At 38.2% G+C, this 18,759-nt stretch overlaps 1 protein-coding gene across 1 annotated transcript in view; it reads right to left on the bottom strand.

The window, feature by feature from the left end:
* col7a1 (collagen, type VII, alpha 1) overlaps positions 1-18,759 on the bottom strand; it is a 183,701-nt gene that overhangs the window by 38,744 nt on the left and 126,198 nt on the right. The window contains exons 72-86 of the mRNA XM_062037815.1: positions 16,733-16,855; positions 16,440-16,649; positions 12,855-12,890; positions 12,737-12,781; positions 12,548-12,664; positions 12,404-12,475; positions 12,235-12,279; positions 12,128-12,163; positions 6,232-6,267; positions 6,116-6,160; positions 5,959-5,991; positions 5,784-5,846; positions 5,631-5,666; positions 5,321-5,401; positions 3,038-3,106 (exon numbers count right to left, since the gene is read on the bottom strand). Of these exons, the coding sequence (XP_061893799.1) occupies positions 3,038-3,106; positions 5,321-5,401; positions 5,631-5,666; positions 5,784-5,846; positions 5,959-5,991; positions 6,116-6,160; positions 6,232-6,267; positions 12,128-12,163; positions 12,235-12,279; positions 12,404-12,475; positions 12,548-12,664; positions 12,737-12,781; positions 12,855-12,890; positions 16,440-16,649; positions 16,733-16,855 (1,047 nt within the window). The remainder of the gene's footprint in view (positions 1-3,037; positions 3,107-5,320; positions 5,402-5,630; positions 5,667-5,783; positions 5,847-5,958; positions 5,992-6,115; positions 6,161-6,231; positions 6,268-12,127; positions 12,164-12,234; positions 12,280-12,403; positions 12,476-12,547; positions 12,665-12,736; positions 12,782-12,854; positions 12,891-16,439; positions 16,650-16,732; positions 16,856-18,759) is intronic.

Genomic DNA, 18,759 nt, shown 5'->3' with positions numbered 1-18,759 from the left:
TGGAATGCTGTTACACACACTATGTTGAAGTATTACTATTATTATTAATTATTATTATTATTATTATTATTATTATTATTATTATTTATCTTACGGTATATATCAAAAATGTTATTGAGCAAAATTTAATTGAAATATTGTCGATGTGGCCCTCCAGCAGTGCTCGGGTAGCTCATGCGGCCCCCGGTAAAAATTAATTGCCCACCCCTGTCTTATACTGTACTTGGGTCAGTATGGTATCAAGTCCATCAATGTTCAGAATATTAGGCATCATTAGGGGGAGCCTTATATTTGGGTCAATACTAGGGCTGCAACTAACGATTAATTTGATAATTGATTAATCTGTCGATTATTACTTCGATTAATCGATTAATAATCGGATAAAAGAGACAAACTACATTTCTATCCTTTCCAGTATTTTATTGAAAAAACCCAGCATACTGGCACCATGTTGTGGACATTGGGGGTGCAGCATACACCAATAATAACACAGAAATGTAACTCATCAGAACTGAATCAGATATTGTACACGTTTCTGTTGTGAATAATAAAGGATTAATTTTAGACTGCCTCTGAATAATAGCATGAAATATTCCAGCACCTTCATAACGTTTAGTTATACTAAAGCGTCACTCAAATCTAAATATATTTATATAGCTTTATCGGCCCGGCTACTTTGATCCATTATGAAACCAACCTGAGATATTTCTGTCCGTTACGTTTATTTCGAAATTGGTAACCGTGCGTTTTCTCTCTCAAAACGGAGTCAAATGTGCCGGAGACACATTATCAGCCCCGCGTTGCAACAAAGGCATAACTTTAACGTTACTCACAAAAAAGCTGAACTCATGAATGCTTGTTGCCACTATGGACTTAAAAAGTTACGTACTGTGAGTTCTTCCCTTCATCCATGGCTACAACATGTTTCTTCTTCAGGTGCTCCAGAAGCAATGTTGTACTTCCGTGCCATTTTGCAGGAAACGCTCTCCTTTGAAGTCTTTAAAGTGAAGTGTTCCCACACTTTTGACGACTTAGGTCGTACACTTTTCTCCATTGAAGCAATAACCTCAAGATGTTTCTCCGCTAAACTATTAGTAGTGTTTTCCTGCGCCATTTTTCTAATGTTTCCAGCAAAGGAGACGCCGTCGTCACGTGAGCTGCACATGACACATCATTGGCTAGCTTACGCCACCTCATGAGACGTAGCCTCACTGCCGCCCTGGCGCTGTTTTGTATTGTTTTGTACTGTTTTTGTACTTACTTTGATTATTGTTTCTCAGCTGTTTGTAAATGTTGCAGTTTATAAATCAATGTTTATAAAACAAAAAAAAACAACAAAAAAATAACCAAAAAAAATAAAAAAATAAATGAAAAAGCCCCCGCGCATAGCATAGTTCCAACGAATCGATGACTAGATTAATCGCCAACTATTTTGGTAATTGATTTTAATCGATTAGTTGTTGCAGCCCTAGTCAATACAGTATCATGCACATCAATACACAGAATATCCGTCATTATTAGTCTCTAGGCTTGTCAAAAATTAATGGTCATCTTATATTTGGGTCAATAGGGTATCATGCACATCAATGTGCAGAATATTAACCAGCTCAGTGGCCTTGTGGTTAGAGTGTCCGCCCTGAGACTTGGAGGTTGTGAATTCAAACCCCGGCCGAGTCATACCAAAGACTACGGGACGGTATAGCTCGGTTGGTAGAGCGGCCGTGCCAGCTACTTGAGGGTTGCAGGTTCGATCCCCGCTTCCGCCATCCTAGTCACTGCCGTTGTGTCCTTGGGCAAGACACTTTACCCACCTGCTCCCAGTGCCACCCACACTGGTTTAAATGTAACTTAGATATTGGGTTTCACAATGTAAAGCGCTTTGAGTCACTTGAGAAAAAGCGCTATATAAATGTAATTCACTTCACTTCACTTCACTACAAAAAATGGGACCCATTGCCTCCATGCTTGGCACTTAGCATCAAGGGTTGGAATTGGGGGTTAAATCAAATACTGCTCACTGCTCCCCTCACCTCCCAGGGGGTGAACATGGGGATGGGTCAAATGCAGATGACACATTTCACCACACCCAGTGTGTGTGTGACTATCATTGGAACTTTAACATTAACTTTATTAGTAGTCGATGGTTGTTGTTAGTGTGCATATTTTATTAAGGGTAATATGGAGAATATTAGTCGTCAGTAGTTAGGGGTGGTCTTATATTTGGGTCAATAGGGAGTAATGTACATCAATGTGCAGAATACTATTCGGTAGTAGTTAGGGGTCGTCTTACATTCTGAGTTGTCTTATATTTGGGTCAACAGAAATGTGCAGAACATTAGTCGTCAATCCTTAAGCGTTGTCTTAAATTCTGGGTTGTCACTTTATTTGGGTCAGTATGGTATCATGTCCATCAATGTTCTGAATATTATTCGTCATTAGTGTTTGTCTTATATTTGGGTCAATACAGTATCATACACAGTAATACACAGAATATCTGTCGTCATTCAGACATGTCAGGTCATCTTATATTTGGGTCAATAAGGTATCATGCATATCAATTTGCAGAATATTAGTCGTCAGTCCTTAGGAGTCTTATTACATCCTGGGTTGTCTTATATTTGGTTTAATGCGGTATCATTCATGTCAATGTGCAGAGTACTAGTAAACTAAATACCAATTAGTTGCTTGCAATGCATCATTTGATGACGCTTTCATTTTAGGATATAAGCCTTTCTGCACAGAACTGCATACTGTAGTTTACTGACTGTTGGACTCCTGGCCAACCTGAGAAACTCTTACAGAATACAGAGAGGTGACTCATCATCCTCCCAATTGGACAAACAGTGGCAGCCAGGCCGATGGCCCCCTGAAGGAAGACCACGTAGAGCTGTGCATCAAATCAAAACTATCTCCACAGGATCCTAATAATAGCACCACAGAGATGCTATTTTATGGCTCGCGGCAGTAAATCATCACGTCGCTTGGATCGCGCCCAATAAAACATGTAGCGCTACAAACTACCGCAATATTTTCTCACCTTCCCTGGAGGACCACTGTCTCCTAGCTCCCCCTTCAAGCCCGGCTGGCCCGGAGGCCCAACAATGCCCTGAAAAACATGTTACAGGACATTTACAACGACAGAAATGTTACACACTTACATACTGTAATAGACACTTTGCAGGACAATAAGAACTAAGAAATGCTACATACGTACATACTGTAACAGACACGTTACATGACATTAAGAACTAAGAAATGCTACACACGTACATACTGAAACAGACACGTTGAAGGACATCAAGAAGTACATAAATGTTACAGATGTACATACTGTAACGGACACATTACAGGACATTAAGAACTAAGAAATGCTACACACGTACATACTGTAACAGACACGTTGAAGGACATCAAGAACTACAGAAATGCTACACACGTACATACTGTAACAGACACATTACAGAACATTTAGAAATACAGAAATGTTACACACGTACATACTGTAACGGACACATTACAGGACATCAAGAACTACAGAAATTTTACACACGTACATACTGTAACAGACACATAAGAGGACATATAGAAATATGGAAATGTTAGACACGTACATACTGTAACAGACACGTTACATGACATTAAGAACAACATTGTTACACACGTACATACTGAAACAGACACGTTGAAGGACATCAAGAAGTACATAAATGTTACAGATGTACATACTGTAACGGACACATTACAGGACATTAAGAACTAAGAAATGCTACACACGTACATACTGTAACAGACACGTTATAGGACATGAAGAACTAACAAATGTTACACACGTACATACTGTAACAGACACGTTATAGGACATGAAGAACTAAGAAATGCTACACACGTACATACTGTAACAGACACGTTACAAGACATGAAGAACTAAGAAATGCTACACACGTACATACTGTAACAGACACGTTATAGGACATGAAGAACTAAGAAATGCTACACACGTACATACTGTAACAGACACGTTACAAGACATGAAGAACTAAGAAATGTTACACACGTACATACTGTAACAGACACGTTATAGGACATGAAGAACTAAGAAATGCTACACACGTACATACTGTAACAGACACGTTATAGGACATGAAGAACTAAGAAATGCTACACACGTACATACTGTAACAGACACGTTACAAGACATGAAGAACTAAGAAATGCTACACACGTACATACTGTAACAGACACGTTACAAGACATGAAGAACTAAGGAATGCTACACACGTACATACTGTAACAGACACGTTATAGGACATGAAGAATTAAGAAATGCTACACACGTACATACTGTAACAGACACGTTATAGGACATGAAGAACTAAGGAATGCTACACACGTACATACTGTAAGAGACACGTTACAAGACATGAAGAACTAAGGAATGTTACACACGTACATACTGTAACAGACACGTTACAAGACATGAAGAACTAAGGAATGCTACACACGTACATACTGTAACAGACACGTTATTATAGGACATGAAGAACTAAGAAATGCTACACACGTACATACTGTAACAGACACGTTATAGGACATGAAGAACTAAGGAATGCTACACACGTACATACTGTAACAGACACGTTACAAGACATGAAGAACTAAGGAATGCTACACACGTACATACTGTAACAGACACGTTATAGGACATGAAGAACTAAGGAATGCTACACACGTACATACTGTAACAGACACGTTACAAGACATGAAGAACTAAGAAATGCTACACACGTACATACTGTAACAGACACGTTATAGGACATGAAGAACTAAGGAATGCTACACACGTACATACTGTAACAGACACGTTACAAGACATGAAGAACTAAGGAATGCTACACACGTACATACTGTAACAGACACGTTACAAGACATGAAGAACTAAGAAATGCTACACACGTACATACTGTAACAGACACGTTACAAGACATGAAGAACTAAGGAATGCTACACACGTACATACTGTAACAGACACGTTATAGGACATGAAGAATTAAGAAATGCTACACACGTACATACTGTAACAGACACGTTATAGGACATGAAGAACTAAGGAATGCTACACACGTACATACTGTAAGAGACACGTTACAAGACATGAAGAACTAAGGAATGTTACACACGTACATACTGTAACAGACACGTTACAAGACATGAAGAACTAAGGAATGCTACACACGTACATACTGTAACAGACACGTTATTATAGGACATGAAGAACTAAGAAATGCTACACACGTACATACTGTAAGAGACACACACAAACCTGCTTCCCTGGCAAGCCAGGTAATCCATCTTTTCCAGACACTCCATCTCTACCAGGGATCCCTGGCTTTCCAGCTTCTCCCTAAAGAGAGTTTGACCATTTACATGCCTAACATTCATCAATGTAGCAGTTAAACTAAGCTGTGGTGATTCATATTGAAAATGAGAAGTAATAAAAAGTCATGCGGTGAGATTTTCTGGCAAATTAAACTTTAACTTTAAGTTAAACACTTGACTGCTTGTATATACAGTACGGCATTTCTCATTTTTCCTGCAGGTAAAAGTATTTTTCATCAGCGCTGCATACTTACCACCTGCCCGGACAAGCCTGGAGGCCCTTGTGGACCCTGCATGAGGTAATAAATACAGTAGTATGACAAAACACAGTAACACCAGGAGAATTTCAATGCATTTCACCAGGAAACATGAAAGCATTCTTTATTTTGCTTTGGAGTGACACTTACCACAGCTCCTGGAGGACCCTGGTTTCCTGGCAGACCTGTGCTGCCTTGGGCACCAGGAGGACCCTGCAAGGAAGTAGACAAACCTTGCACACTCAAAAGGTTGACTGGTTACGTGTCCGGGATACTGAAACACCAGTAAAAGCACATCAAATCGATATAATCACCAGTGCCTTACCTGAACACCAACCCCTGGCTGCCCTTGAGTCCCCTGTGAAACACATTTCACTTCATGACTTTACACAGTGGGTAATAAAAGAAATATCATTCCAGAACACAAACATTATGGGCTATAGAGCGGCATATTAATACAAAAAAAAAAGTAGCCATCTAACCTTCACACCTGGTGGACCAGGAAGTCCATTTGGACCCAAAGAGCCCTGAGAGAAAGAAACAATATGAAGTCCTGGTGGTGTCTGCTTGTTGGATCGCTTTTGTTTGTCATTCTTACCGATAGTCCCCTGATGCCAGGCTCTCCTGGGTTTCCCTGTGAATGAAAAACAAAGTCATGCATTCCAAAAACTGAAATCCAAAAAGAATTACCGTATTTTTCGGACTATAAGTCGCAGTTTTTTTCATAGTTTGGCCGGGGGTGTGACTTATACTCCAGAGCGACTTATGTGTGAAATTATTAACACATTACCGTAAAATATCAAATAATGTTATTTAGCTCATTCACGTAAGAGACTAGACGTATAAGATTTCATGGGATTTAGCGATTAGGAGTGACAGATTGTTTGGTAAACGTATAGCATGTTCTATATGTTATAGTTATTTGAATGACTCTTACCATAATATGTTACGTTAACATACCAGTTGGTTATTTATGCCTCATATAACGTACACTTATTCAGCCTGTTGTTCACTATTCTTTAGACATTTTAAATTGCCTTTCAAATGTATATTTTTATTTTATTGTAGTCAGCTGGAGGCGTGTCTTAATGAAATTAAACAATGGATGTCCGCTAACTTTTTGCAACTCAACGCTAAGAAAACGGAAATGCTGATTATCGGTCCTGCTCAACACCGACATCTATTTAATAATACCACCTTAACATTTGACAACCAAACAATTAAACAAGGAGACTCGGTAAAGAATCTGGGTATTATCTTCGACCCAACTCTCTCGTTTGAGTCACACATTAAGAGTGTTACTAAAACGGCCTTCTTTCATCTCCGTAATATCGCTAAAATTCGTTCCATCTTGTCCACTAGCGACGCTGAGATCATTATTCATGCGTTCGTTACATCTCGTCTCGATTACTGTAACGTATTATTTTCGGGCCTCCCTATGTCTAGCATTAAAAGATTACAGATGGTACAAAATGCGGCTGCTAGACTTTTGACAAAAACAAGAAAGTTTGATCATATTACGCTTATACTGGCTCACCTGCACTGGCTTCCTGTGCACTTAAGATGCGACTTTAAGGTTTTACTACTTACGTATAAAATACTACACGGTCAAGCTCCTGCCTATCTTGCCGATTGTATTGTACCATATGTCCCGGCAAGAAATCTGCGTTCAAAGAACTCCGGCTTATTAGTGATTCCCAGAGCCCAAAAAAAGTCTGCGGGCTATAGAGCGTTTTCTATTCGGGCTCCAATACTATGGAATGCCCTCCCGGTAAAAGTTAGAGATGCTACCTCAGTAGAAGCATTTAAGTCTCATCTTAAAACTCATTTGTATACTCTAGCCTTTAAATAGACCCCCTTTTAGACCAGTTGATCTGCCGTTTCTTTTCTTTTCTTTTCTACTCTGATCCCAACCAGGGGTGGACTGCTAGCCTGTCCATCAGATGGGGACATCTCTACGCTGCTGACCCGTCTCCGCTCGGGATGGTTCCTGCTGGCCCCACTATGGACTGGACTTTCGCTGATGTGTTGGACTTTCACAATATTATGTCAGACCCACTCGACATCCATTGCTTTCGGTCTCCCCTAGAGGGGGGGGGTTACCCACATATGCGGTCCTCTCCAAGGTTTCTCATAGTCATTCACATTGACGTCCCACTGGGGTGAGTTTTCCTTGCCCGTATGTGGGCTCTGTACCGAGGATGTCGTTGTGGCTTGTACAGCCCTTTGAGACACTTGTGATTTAGGGCTATATAAATAAACATTGATTGATTGATTGATTGATATTCTTGGTGTTGGCTTTTATCAAATACATTTCCCCAAAAAATGCGACTTATATATGTTTTTTTCCTTCTTTTTTGTGCATTTTCGGCCGGTGCGACTTATACTCCGAAGCGACTTATACTCCGAAAAATACGGTATTTTGTGGTTGATCCCATGATAGCTTCATAGTCCTGTATTCATTTGTTGAATGTTAATGTACAGTAGATAATGCTGTTGTATGCATGAATAGTGCACAGGTGTACAAACACAAATATTAGGCAGTGAGGGTGAACACAGGGGACAAACGGTGTCAACACAGAGACATCGGTATGATAAACTTTGCAGTGCTGCGACAGGGGAAAGCCGAGAGCAAGCTCAGCTGCATGCACAATCAGCAGGGCCAAATCAGCACAGCACTACCCACATTCACATACCCTCCTTTCCCCAAGCCCCCCAAAACACACTGAATCCTGCCCACAGTTGTCCAGGTCTTGGCTTCCTTTCATCTCTTTTAATGCTGCCATTTTTACATATAGCTAAAAAAACAACGACGACAAACACCACAAAAATAAGTCAACTTCAAAACAGTGGCGTTGCACACAAATACCTCGGGGGCACTGGTGGTCCTCATGAATATTTCAAGAGGAACCTGTCACTTCCTGAGCTGCTTCCAATACAAATGAAAAGATTAAAGTGGTGAGATCTGTCTGCGAGGAACATGATGTGCACGGCGCACTAATAACCGTGTCTAGATTGCCCAGGGAGGCTACAAAGTCACATTTCAGATGGAAAAATCCAGGGAATCATTTGCACCCAATCATGCCAGTGGTAAAAATGGCATTAAGTGTAAGAAAGAGGTAAACCAACTCTAAAGTCGCTGGAAATTGCATTGGCACCCTGCCTTCTGTGGTGTGCAACCATAAATACACTGCGCTAATATTTTTAAAGAATCTTTTTGGGGGGGAAAAATAACAAAACAAAATTAATTTATATTTTAAATCACATTTTCAATATCAGGGAAAAAATGGTGGACAACAAGGGATATTTGATTAATAACTCTGACCACCATTTAAGTATCAATCAAATACAGAGTAGTTACAGAGGTAGTATTACCAATGCTGATACTGATATTTAACATTTTCAAGATCATTGAATGATTACATCGTTGATCATCACGATCATATAACAAAGAATGGCGTCATAACAAAATCAATTACATTTTTTTTCCCTTTTTATTAGATATAACATTTTGAGTAAAATAAAGTCAATAATGCAAAATAACTCAATATAAACAAAAAATATACAAATGGCTGTGATTTAAATTTGTTTGTTTTTGCCTTTAAAGTCCTCCTGTGTCCTCATTCCTTGTTTGTAGACAGCAAAAACGACAAAAAAATTGTTATAAAAATATACATCACCGTAGTATCGTCAATATACTGATACTATACTTGGTATCATTCCTGTCCATAGGTGAAGGTCAAGGTCTATTAATAAAGCACCAAAAAATTGTTATAAAAATATACATATTTCATACGGTCCTCTCCAAGGTTTCTCATAGTCATTCACCGACGTCCCACTGGGGTGAGTTTTTCCTTGCCCGTATGTGGGCTCTGTACCGAGGATGTCGTTGTGGCTTGTACAGCCCTTTGAGACACTTGTGATTTAGGGCTATATAAATAAACATTGATTGATTGATTGATTGATTGATACATCACCGTAGTATCGTCAATATACTGATACTATACTTGGTATCATTCCTGTCCATAGGTGAAAGTCAAGGTCTATTAATAAAGCACCTTTATTTTTTACATGTTCTTTTGTTCTGTCCAGCTGAACATACATACATACATACATACATACACTACCGTTCAAAAGTTTGGGGTCACCCAAACAATTTAGTGGAATAGCCTTCATTTCTAAGAACAAGAATAGACTGTCGAGTTTCAGATGAAAGTTCTCTTTTTCTGGCCATTTTGAGCGTTTAATTGACCCCACAAATGTGATGCTCCAGAAACTCAATCTGCTCAAAGGAAGGTCAGTTTTGTAGCTTCTGTAACGACCTAAACTGTTTTCAGATGTGTGAACATGATTGCACAAGGGTTTTCTAATCATCAATTAGCCTTCTGAGCCAATGAGCAAACACATTGTACCATTAGAACACTGGAGTGATAGTTGCTGGAAATGGGCCTCTATACACCTATGTAGATATTGCACCAAAAATCAGACATTTGCAGCTAGAATAGTCATTTACCACATTAGCAATGTATAGAGTGTATTTCTTTAAAGTTAAGACTAGTTTAAAGTTATCTTCATTGAAAAGTACAGTGCTTTTCCTTCAAAAATAAGGACATTTCCATGTGACCCCAAACTTTTGAACGGTAGTGTACATACATACATATATATATATATATATATATATATATATATATATATATATATATATATATATATATATATATATATATATATATATATATTTTTTTTTTTATTTATTTATAGGCCTCACCTTTTCTCCTCCAAACATATTGCTGGGTATTGTGGCCAAATTCTTCAGGACAACCTACAATCATCAGCCCGGAGGTTGGGTCTTGGGCACAGTTGGGTGTTCCAACAGGACAATGACGCCAAACACACGTCAAAAGTGGTAAAGGAATGGCTAAAAATCAGGCCAGAATTAAGGTAGAATGGCCTTCCCAAAGTACAGACTTAAACATGTGGACAATGCTGAAGAAAGAAGTCCATGTCAGAAAACCAACACATTTAGCTGAACTGCACCAATTTTGTCAAGAGGAGTGGTCAAAAATTCAAGCAGAAGCTTGTGGATGACTACCAAAAGTGCCCTATTGCAGTGAAACTTGCCAAGGGACATGTAAGCAAATATTAACATTGCTGTATGTATACTTTTGACCCAGCACATTTGCTCACATTTTCAGTAGACCCATAATAAATTCATAAAAGAAGCAAACTTCATGAATGTTTTTGTGACCAACAAGTATGTGCTCTATTCACTGTCACAAAAAAATAGGAGTTGTAGAAATTATTGGAAACTCAAGACAGCCATGACATTATGTTCTTTACAAGTGTATGTACACTTTTGACCACGACTGTATGTATGTATGTATGTATGTATATATACTGTATATAATAAATACATTGATTTATACTGTGTATATAAATATATATATATATATATACACACACACACACACACATATATATATATATATACATATATATATATATATATATATATATATATATATATATATATATATATATATATATATATATATATAGATACCGTAATTTCCGGACTATAAGCCGCTACTTTTTCCCCTCGTTCTGGTCCCTGCGGCTTATACAAGGGTGCGGCTTATTTACGGCCTGTTCTTCTCCGACGCCGACGAAGAGGATTTCGGTGGTTTTAGTACGCAGGAGGAAGACGATGACACAATGATTAAAGACTGACTTTTCATATACCGGTAGGCTGGTTATTTTGACAACGTACAGGCGAGCACTTTGTATTACTTTGCACCGTTGTATTATTTGTACTCTGCACGAATGCTGTTCGCCATGTCAAAGATGTGAAAGTTTGATTGAATGATTGAAAGATTTATTGTTAATAAATGGGACGCTTTGCGTTCCCAAACAGTCATCTCTGTCCCGACAATCCCCTCCGTGGTAGCAGGAACCCCTATATACTACGCTAATTACACATCAAAACCCTGTGGCTTATAGTCGGGTGCGGCTTATATATGGAGCAATCTGTATTTTCCCCTAAATTTAGCTGGTGCGGCTTATAGTCCGGAAATTACGGTGTATATATATACATATATAATATATATGTATATATATAATAAATGCATTTATTTCTACATATATAAATAAATATATAACTAACAAACTAAATATATATATATATATATACATATATATATATATTGTGTATATATATATATATATACTGTATATATACCCATACATACATTAATATACCATGCTCTCCAAGGTAACCCAGGCCGACCTTGGAGAGCATGACAACACAGAAAGGTCAGAGGAGGACAGGCAAACTCTACATCAAGAGGAAACTGGCTGAGCTCAGAAACACAAAAGAAGAAGGAGCAGGAAGCTTCAGCCCAAGGAGGGAAAAGATGAGGTCTAGTGGCAAGGCGCTTAGAGTAGAGCCAGTCCTTCAAGTAAGCAGATCAAGACCCTTTACTGGGTTTACTCACCACTTGGCCTCGAGGACCGGCAGGCCCTGATGGACCCTGCTCCAACATGAGAGGGAGAACAATTGTGAAGAAGGATTTCCGTTCTCGCTTGAGTAAACACTACTTACCGGTTTCCCATCCTGACCAGGTTTACCAGGGTCCCCCGGTATTCCCTACAATGAAAACAAAATCATCTTTCATCATATTTACAAACTGACCCAATAGACAATATGAAGACTACACTTTGAATTTCTGACTTCAATCTTTCTCAATAATTCAAGGTGTGAGGCAGCTCACCTGTGAGCCATCACGTCCCTTCTCTCCAGACTCGCCCCGGTCTCCTTTATCACCGCGTTGTCCTTCAAATCCCTGTGAGGCCCAGCATTTAGACACAAGGCACAGACTGACAGGGTATTTCACTCTATTATGTGTTAATCTTACCCGGTCACCTTTAGACCCCTGCGGCCCAAGAGCACCGGGCTCTCCTTTGGGTCCTGCCAGTCCAGGAGGGCCTCTGGTTCCAGGTGCACCGGTGAGTACTGAGTCAGCAGATTCCCCCTTTTGTGGAAAAACATAACCAATTAGTTTAACGCTGAATTAAAGTGTAAAGTACACGGATCATTTGTTCACCTTTTGACCCGGTGGACCAGACGGCCCAGTAAGCCCGAGTTTACCCTGTTACAGACAAAAACATTGCATCATATTACTGAGATAGTGAGATATCATTCCATCAATTTGCTCCACTTACAGCTTCTCCTCTGTCTCCCTTTTCTGCTCTATCACCCTGAAGCACAGATGTAAACAAAATGAGCACAGTCACGTACAGTATATGTCACATACTCTTTATACATGTACGGACGTACTAAATTGTATTTGGACTTTCTCTTGCATTGTTTCCTAACTCTTCATTCTTTTATACTTGTTTCAATTGCCATGCTGACAACAAGACAGACACACAGGTTGCTATCATCTGAAAAGGGTGTCAACTAAACACTAAAGCACTAAAATAGATGTACCGTATTTTACGGACTATAAGTCGCAGTTTTTTTTCATAGTTTGGCCGGGGGTGCGACTCATACTCAGGAGCGACTTGTGTGTGAAATTATTAACACATTAGCGTAAAATGTCAAATAATATTATTTAGCTCATTCACGTAAGAGACTAGACTAGAGATGTCCAATAATATCGGCCTGCCGATATTATCGGCCGATATATGCGTTAAAATGTAATATCGGAAATTATCGGTATCGTTTTTTTTATTATCGGTATCGTTTTTTTTTTGTTTTTTTTAATTAAATCAACATAAAAAACTACAAGATACACTTACAATTAGTGCACCAACCCAAAAAACCTTCCTCCCCCATTTACACTCATTCACACAAAAGGGTTGTTTCTTTCTGTTATTAATATTCTGGTTCCTACATTATATATATTATTATATTATTTATATATATATATATTATTATATTATTATTATATATTTTTCTGTTATTAATATTCTGGTTCCTATTTTATATATTATATTATATATATATATATATATATATATATATATATATATATATATATATATATATATATATATATATATATATATATATATAAATATATATATATATATATATATAATATTATTATTATATATGTTTCTGTTATTAATATTCTGGTTCCTACATTATATATCAATATATATCAATACAGTCTGCAAGGGATACAGTCCGTAAGCACACATGATTGTGCGTGCTGCTGCTCCACTAATAGTACTAACCTTTAACAGTTAATTTTACTCATTTTCATTCATTACTAGTTTCTATGTAACTGTTTTTATATTGTTGTACTTTCTTTTTTATTCAAGAAAATGTTTTTAATTTATTTATCTTATTTTACTAATTTTTTAAAAAAGTACCTTATCTTCACCATACCTGGTTGTCCAAATTAGGCATAATAATGTGTTAATTCCACGACTGCATATATCGGTTGATATCGGTATCGGTTGATATCGGTATCGGTAATTAAAGAGTTGGACAATATCGGAATATCGGATATCGGCAAAAAGCCATTATCGGACATCATTAATTACTAGTTTCTATGTAACTGTTTTTATATTGTTTTACTCTCTTTTTCATTCAAGAAAATGTTTTTAATTTATTTATCTTATTTTATTTAATACATTTTTTTTAAAAAGGACCTTATCTTCACCATACCTGGTTGTCCAAATTAGGAATAATAATGTGTTAATTCCATGACTGTATATATCAGTATCGGTTGATATCGGTATCGGTAATTAAGAGTTGGACAATATCGGAATATCGCATATCGGCAAAAAAGCCATTATCGGACATCCCTATTCACAATCCCTAGACTAGACGTATAAGATTTCATGGGATTTAGCGATTAGGAGTGACAGATTGTTTGGTAAACGTATAGCATGTTCTATATGTTATAGTTATTTGAATGACTCTTACCATAATATGTTACGTTAACATACCAGGCACGGTCTCAGTTGGTTATTACCTATACCTACTCAGTGGCCTAGTGGTTAGAGTGTCCACCCTGAGATCGGTAGGTTGTGAGTTCAAACCCCGGCCGGGTCATACCAAAGACTATAAAAAAATGGGAGCCATTACCTCCCTGCTTGGCACTCAGCATCAAGGGTTGGAATTGGGGGTTAAATCACCAAAATGATTCCCGGGCGCGGCACCGCTGCTGCCCACTGCTCCCCTCACCTCCCAGGGGGTGATCAAGGGGATGGGTCAAATGCAGAGGACAAATTTCACCACACCTAGTGTGTGTGTGACAATCATTGCTACTTTAACTTTATTTATGCCTCATATAACGTACACTTATTCAGCCTGTTGTTCACTATTCTTCATTTATTTTAAATTGCCTTTCAAATGTCTATTCTTGGTGTTGGCTTTTATCAAAATACATTTCCAAAAAAAGTGCGACTTATATATGTTTTTTTCCTTCTTTATTATGCATTTTCGGCCGGTGCGACTTATACTCCGGAGCGACTTATACTCCGAAAAATACGATACTTACAATAAGAGGCGGAAGAAAAAGTAGTTCTTGCTAACACAATATCATTTAAATTCTATGTCTTATCGACACAATATAGCTAAAATTAAATATTGTCACGTAATAACTTGTAAAACTTGTTATATGGAAAACACTCGGTATGGGTGGCATCAATATTTTTCTATTGATCCACCGGCAGTGCATTCACACTGACGGGCAACATTGAGTTGACAATAACATGTTTTTTTGGACAACTTTGTGCATTTTTAAACCCAAAAAATATTACAATAACATCACCAGCTGGCTTATGTTACCGTTAGTACCGTATTTTTCGGAGTATAAGTCGCTCCGGAGTATAAGTCGCACCGGCCGAAAATGCATAATACAGAAGGAAAAAAAACATATATAAGTCGCACTGGAGTTTAAGTCGCATTTTTTGGGGAAATTTATTTGATAAAAGCCAACAGCAAGAATAGACATTTGAAAGGCAATTTAAAATGTCTAAAGAATAGTGAACAACAGGCTGAATAAGTGTACGTTATATGAGGCATAAATAACCAACTGGTATGTTAACGTAACATATTATGGTAAGAGTCATTCAAATAACTATAACATATAGAACATGCTATACGTTTACCAAACAATCTGTCACTCCTAATCGCTAAATCCCATGAAATCTTATACGTCTAGTCTCTTACGTCAATGACATCAATAATATTATTTGATATTTTACGCTAATGTGTTAATCATTTCACACATAAGTCGCTCCTGAGTATAAGTCGCACAGACTATAAAAAAAACTGCGACTTATAGTCCGAAAAATACGGTAGTTTAACAAAACATACAACTGTTTATAATTTCTACATATTTTACAATGAATAATTAAGTTGAATATTTTGAATAAAAAATACGTCCAGCGTTCAGGCTGCCTCATCCACGCTCACACACACACACGGAGCGCCTGCACATACTGTACACAAAAGCAGTCGCAGACAGGCAAAAAAAAAATTCTGTAATTTTGTTATGATAAAATATGTGTTTAATGATAGCTAACGTAAGCTAGTTAAATCGCTATTATTAGCTAACAACACACAGAGCTAATACATGTGCGCATGGGGTGTAGTTACATCATTATGTGCTAAAAGCAGTAGGAGGGCGGAATATAATGCCTAAGACACATTGGAAAGTTAGAGTGTTACCCACATAAATGTTGTAAACAACCCCTTAAAGCCATATTGAGAGTAAAACAGTAAATAAGGAGAAGAGACTCTTCTTTCATCACACTGCCGATATGATACTCAACGTCCTTCTTTACCTTCTCCCCTGGTCTTCCAACCTCTCCGATTTCCCCGGCTCTCCCAGGAACTCCTGGTATTCCTGGCTTTCCTGGCTCCCCTGCTGGCCCCGAGGGTCCTATGGGTCCACGCTCCCCAATGGCTCTTCCGGGAAGCCCAGGTGTTCCCGCAGGACCTCGCTCTCCTTGGTCCCCCTTTGACCCTCTGTCCCCTGCAAAGCCACGTGTCCCCTGGTGCCCCGACAGGTTGGGGCGGGAGAAGACAAAGTTGCTACAATCTGACTGGGATCTTGGTCATCAGAAGCGTCACTTACATCTGCACCAGCTGGTCCCCTCGGACCAGGCTCACCCAAGTCTCCCTTTTCGCCTCTTTGCGCCTTCTGCACCGGAGCCGAAGGGGTGTCCTTCTTGTCCACAACCACCTTCAGGTCAGACACCTGTGTCAACAGCAGAACGACCGGCCGTTAAGAGTTGCAGCTACAGGTGCTGGGCTGTGAAACAACTTCAAGTCGTCATTGAGATTCCATCCGGGCCGCTTGAAAATGTCTGGTAATCAGTCTCCTTTGTGCAACTTTTATGCTGAAGAGTTCAGTAACAATTGAAGACGGCTGAGTGGTTGGAAAGCTCATTTTTAAAGAGCGTTCGGGCAGAACCCCTGAAACATCACCATTTTACTGGAAGATTGGTTCCATGCTTTATGTGGAGGAGGAGCACAGTTCACTCAAAGAGACGTTATCGCAAAGACGCTAATCAAAGATCACTTTGGGATCCAAGGCAACAATATACTGCAATCATGTGCGCACTTTTTGATTTGATTTGATATATTTTTATTTCAGATATGCAAAAAAACAAGAGCCAGCCTGATCCAATACAGTGCTATAGCCTTAACAGCCATTATAACAAACTTTAAAGGGGAACTGCCATTTTTTGAAGAATTATGCTCATCATTCACAATTAGAGATGTCCAAAAATATCGGCCTGCCGATAAATGCTTTAAAATGTAATATCGGAAATTATCGGTATCTGTTTTTTTATTATCGGTATCGGGTTTTTTTTGTGTTTTTTTTTATTAAATCAACATAAATAACACAAGATACACTTACAATTAGTGCACCAAGCCAAAAAACCTCCCTCCCCCATTTACACTCATTCACACAAAAGGGTTGTTTCTTTCTGTTATTAATATTCTGCTTCCTACATTATATATCAATATATATCAATACAGTCTGCAAGGGATACAGTCCGTAAGCACACATGATTGTGCGTGCTGCTGCTCCACTAATAGTACTAACCTTTAACAGTTAATTTTACTCATTTTCATTAATTACTAGTTTCTATGTAACTGTTTTTATATTGTTTTACTTTCTTTTTCATTCAAGAAAATGTTTTTAATTTATTTATCTTATTTTATTTAATAAATTTTTTAAAAAAAGGACCTTATCTTCACCATGGTTGTCCAAATTAAGAATAATAATGTGTTAATTCCACGACTGTATACATCAGTATCGGTTGATATCGGTATCTGTAATTAAGAGTTGGACAATATCGGAATATCGGCAAAAAAGCCATTATCGGACATCCCTATTCACAATCCCTATGTAAGACAAGAACATATGCTTTCCTTTTTTGATGCATTCTAATTTGTAATATAAGGCAAGTATGAGGTGGCTAACAATGTAGCCAATGGGACAAATCAATTGCACCCATAAAGCCCTCTGAAAAAACACCCCAAAACCTCCAACAATACTCCATCTACATGTTGACCTAAATATTAAGCCAGTATTAGCAATAGTTATTATAAGAGCTAACACAGAGGAACTACTTTTAACGGCGCCACGTTTGTATCTTATTCACACTGAGCTGTTGCATCGCCTCTAAGTTGGTAAACGTTAATTCAACACTGTAAAAAAAAACAAAAAAATCAGCACAATTTATGTTGAAGTACCGTTAGCGGTGGTTGCTAGGAATTCACTGTAAAAAACACAGTCACGATGTATAAGACATTGCGGTATGTTGATGTTGAATCAGTTAATTTTACAGTCGGTAACTGTTTTTGCTTACGATAAATGACTATTAAAAAAAATACATATTTTTAACCTGTTAACAAAAAAAACTATAGAATTTATGGTATAATACTGGCAGCTCAAAGTTGGTTGAATTGAGTAGAAGTGGCAGGCACCTAATCTGCCACCTAATCAACGTTTTGCTCTGCTACTTTGTTGGTTAAAAAAGTGAGTACCGCTGATTTCTCCGCTGGCCTGGTATGGCTCCGGTGCCACTTTTTGCTTTCGTACATCACAACGTGTGATTGGATACCTGGGAGTGACAAGTGAGTATCCAA

Source organism: Entelurus aequoreus, linkage group LG26 (assembly GCF_033978785.1).
Source record: "Entelurus aequoreus isolate RoL-2023_Sb linkage group LG26, RoL_Eaeq_v1.1, whole genome shotgun sequence".
Classification (NCBI taxonomy): domain Eukaryota; kingdom Metazoa; phylum Chordata; class Actinopteri; order Syngnathiformes; family Syngnathidae; genus Entelurus; species Entelurus aequoreus.
This window is presented reverse-complemented; position numbering and strand designations above follow the sequence as displayed.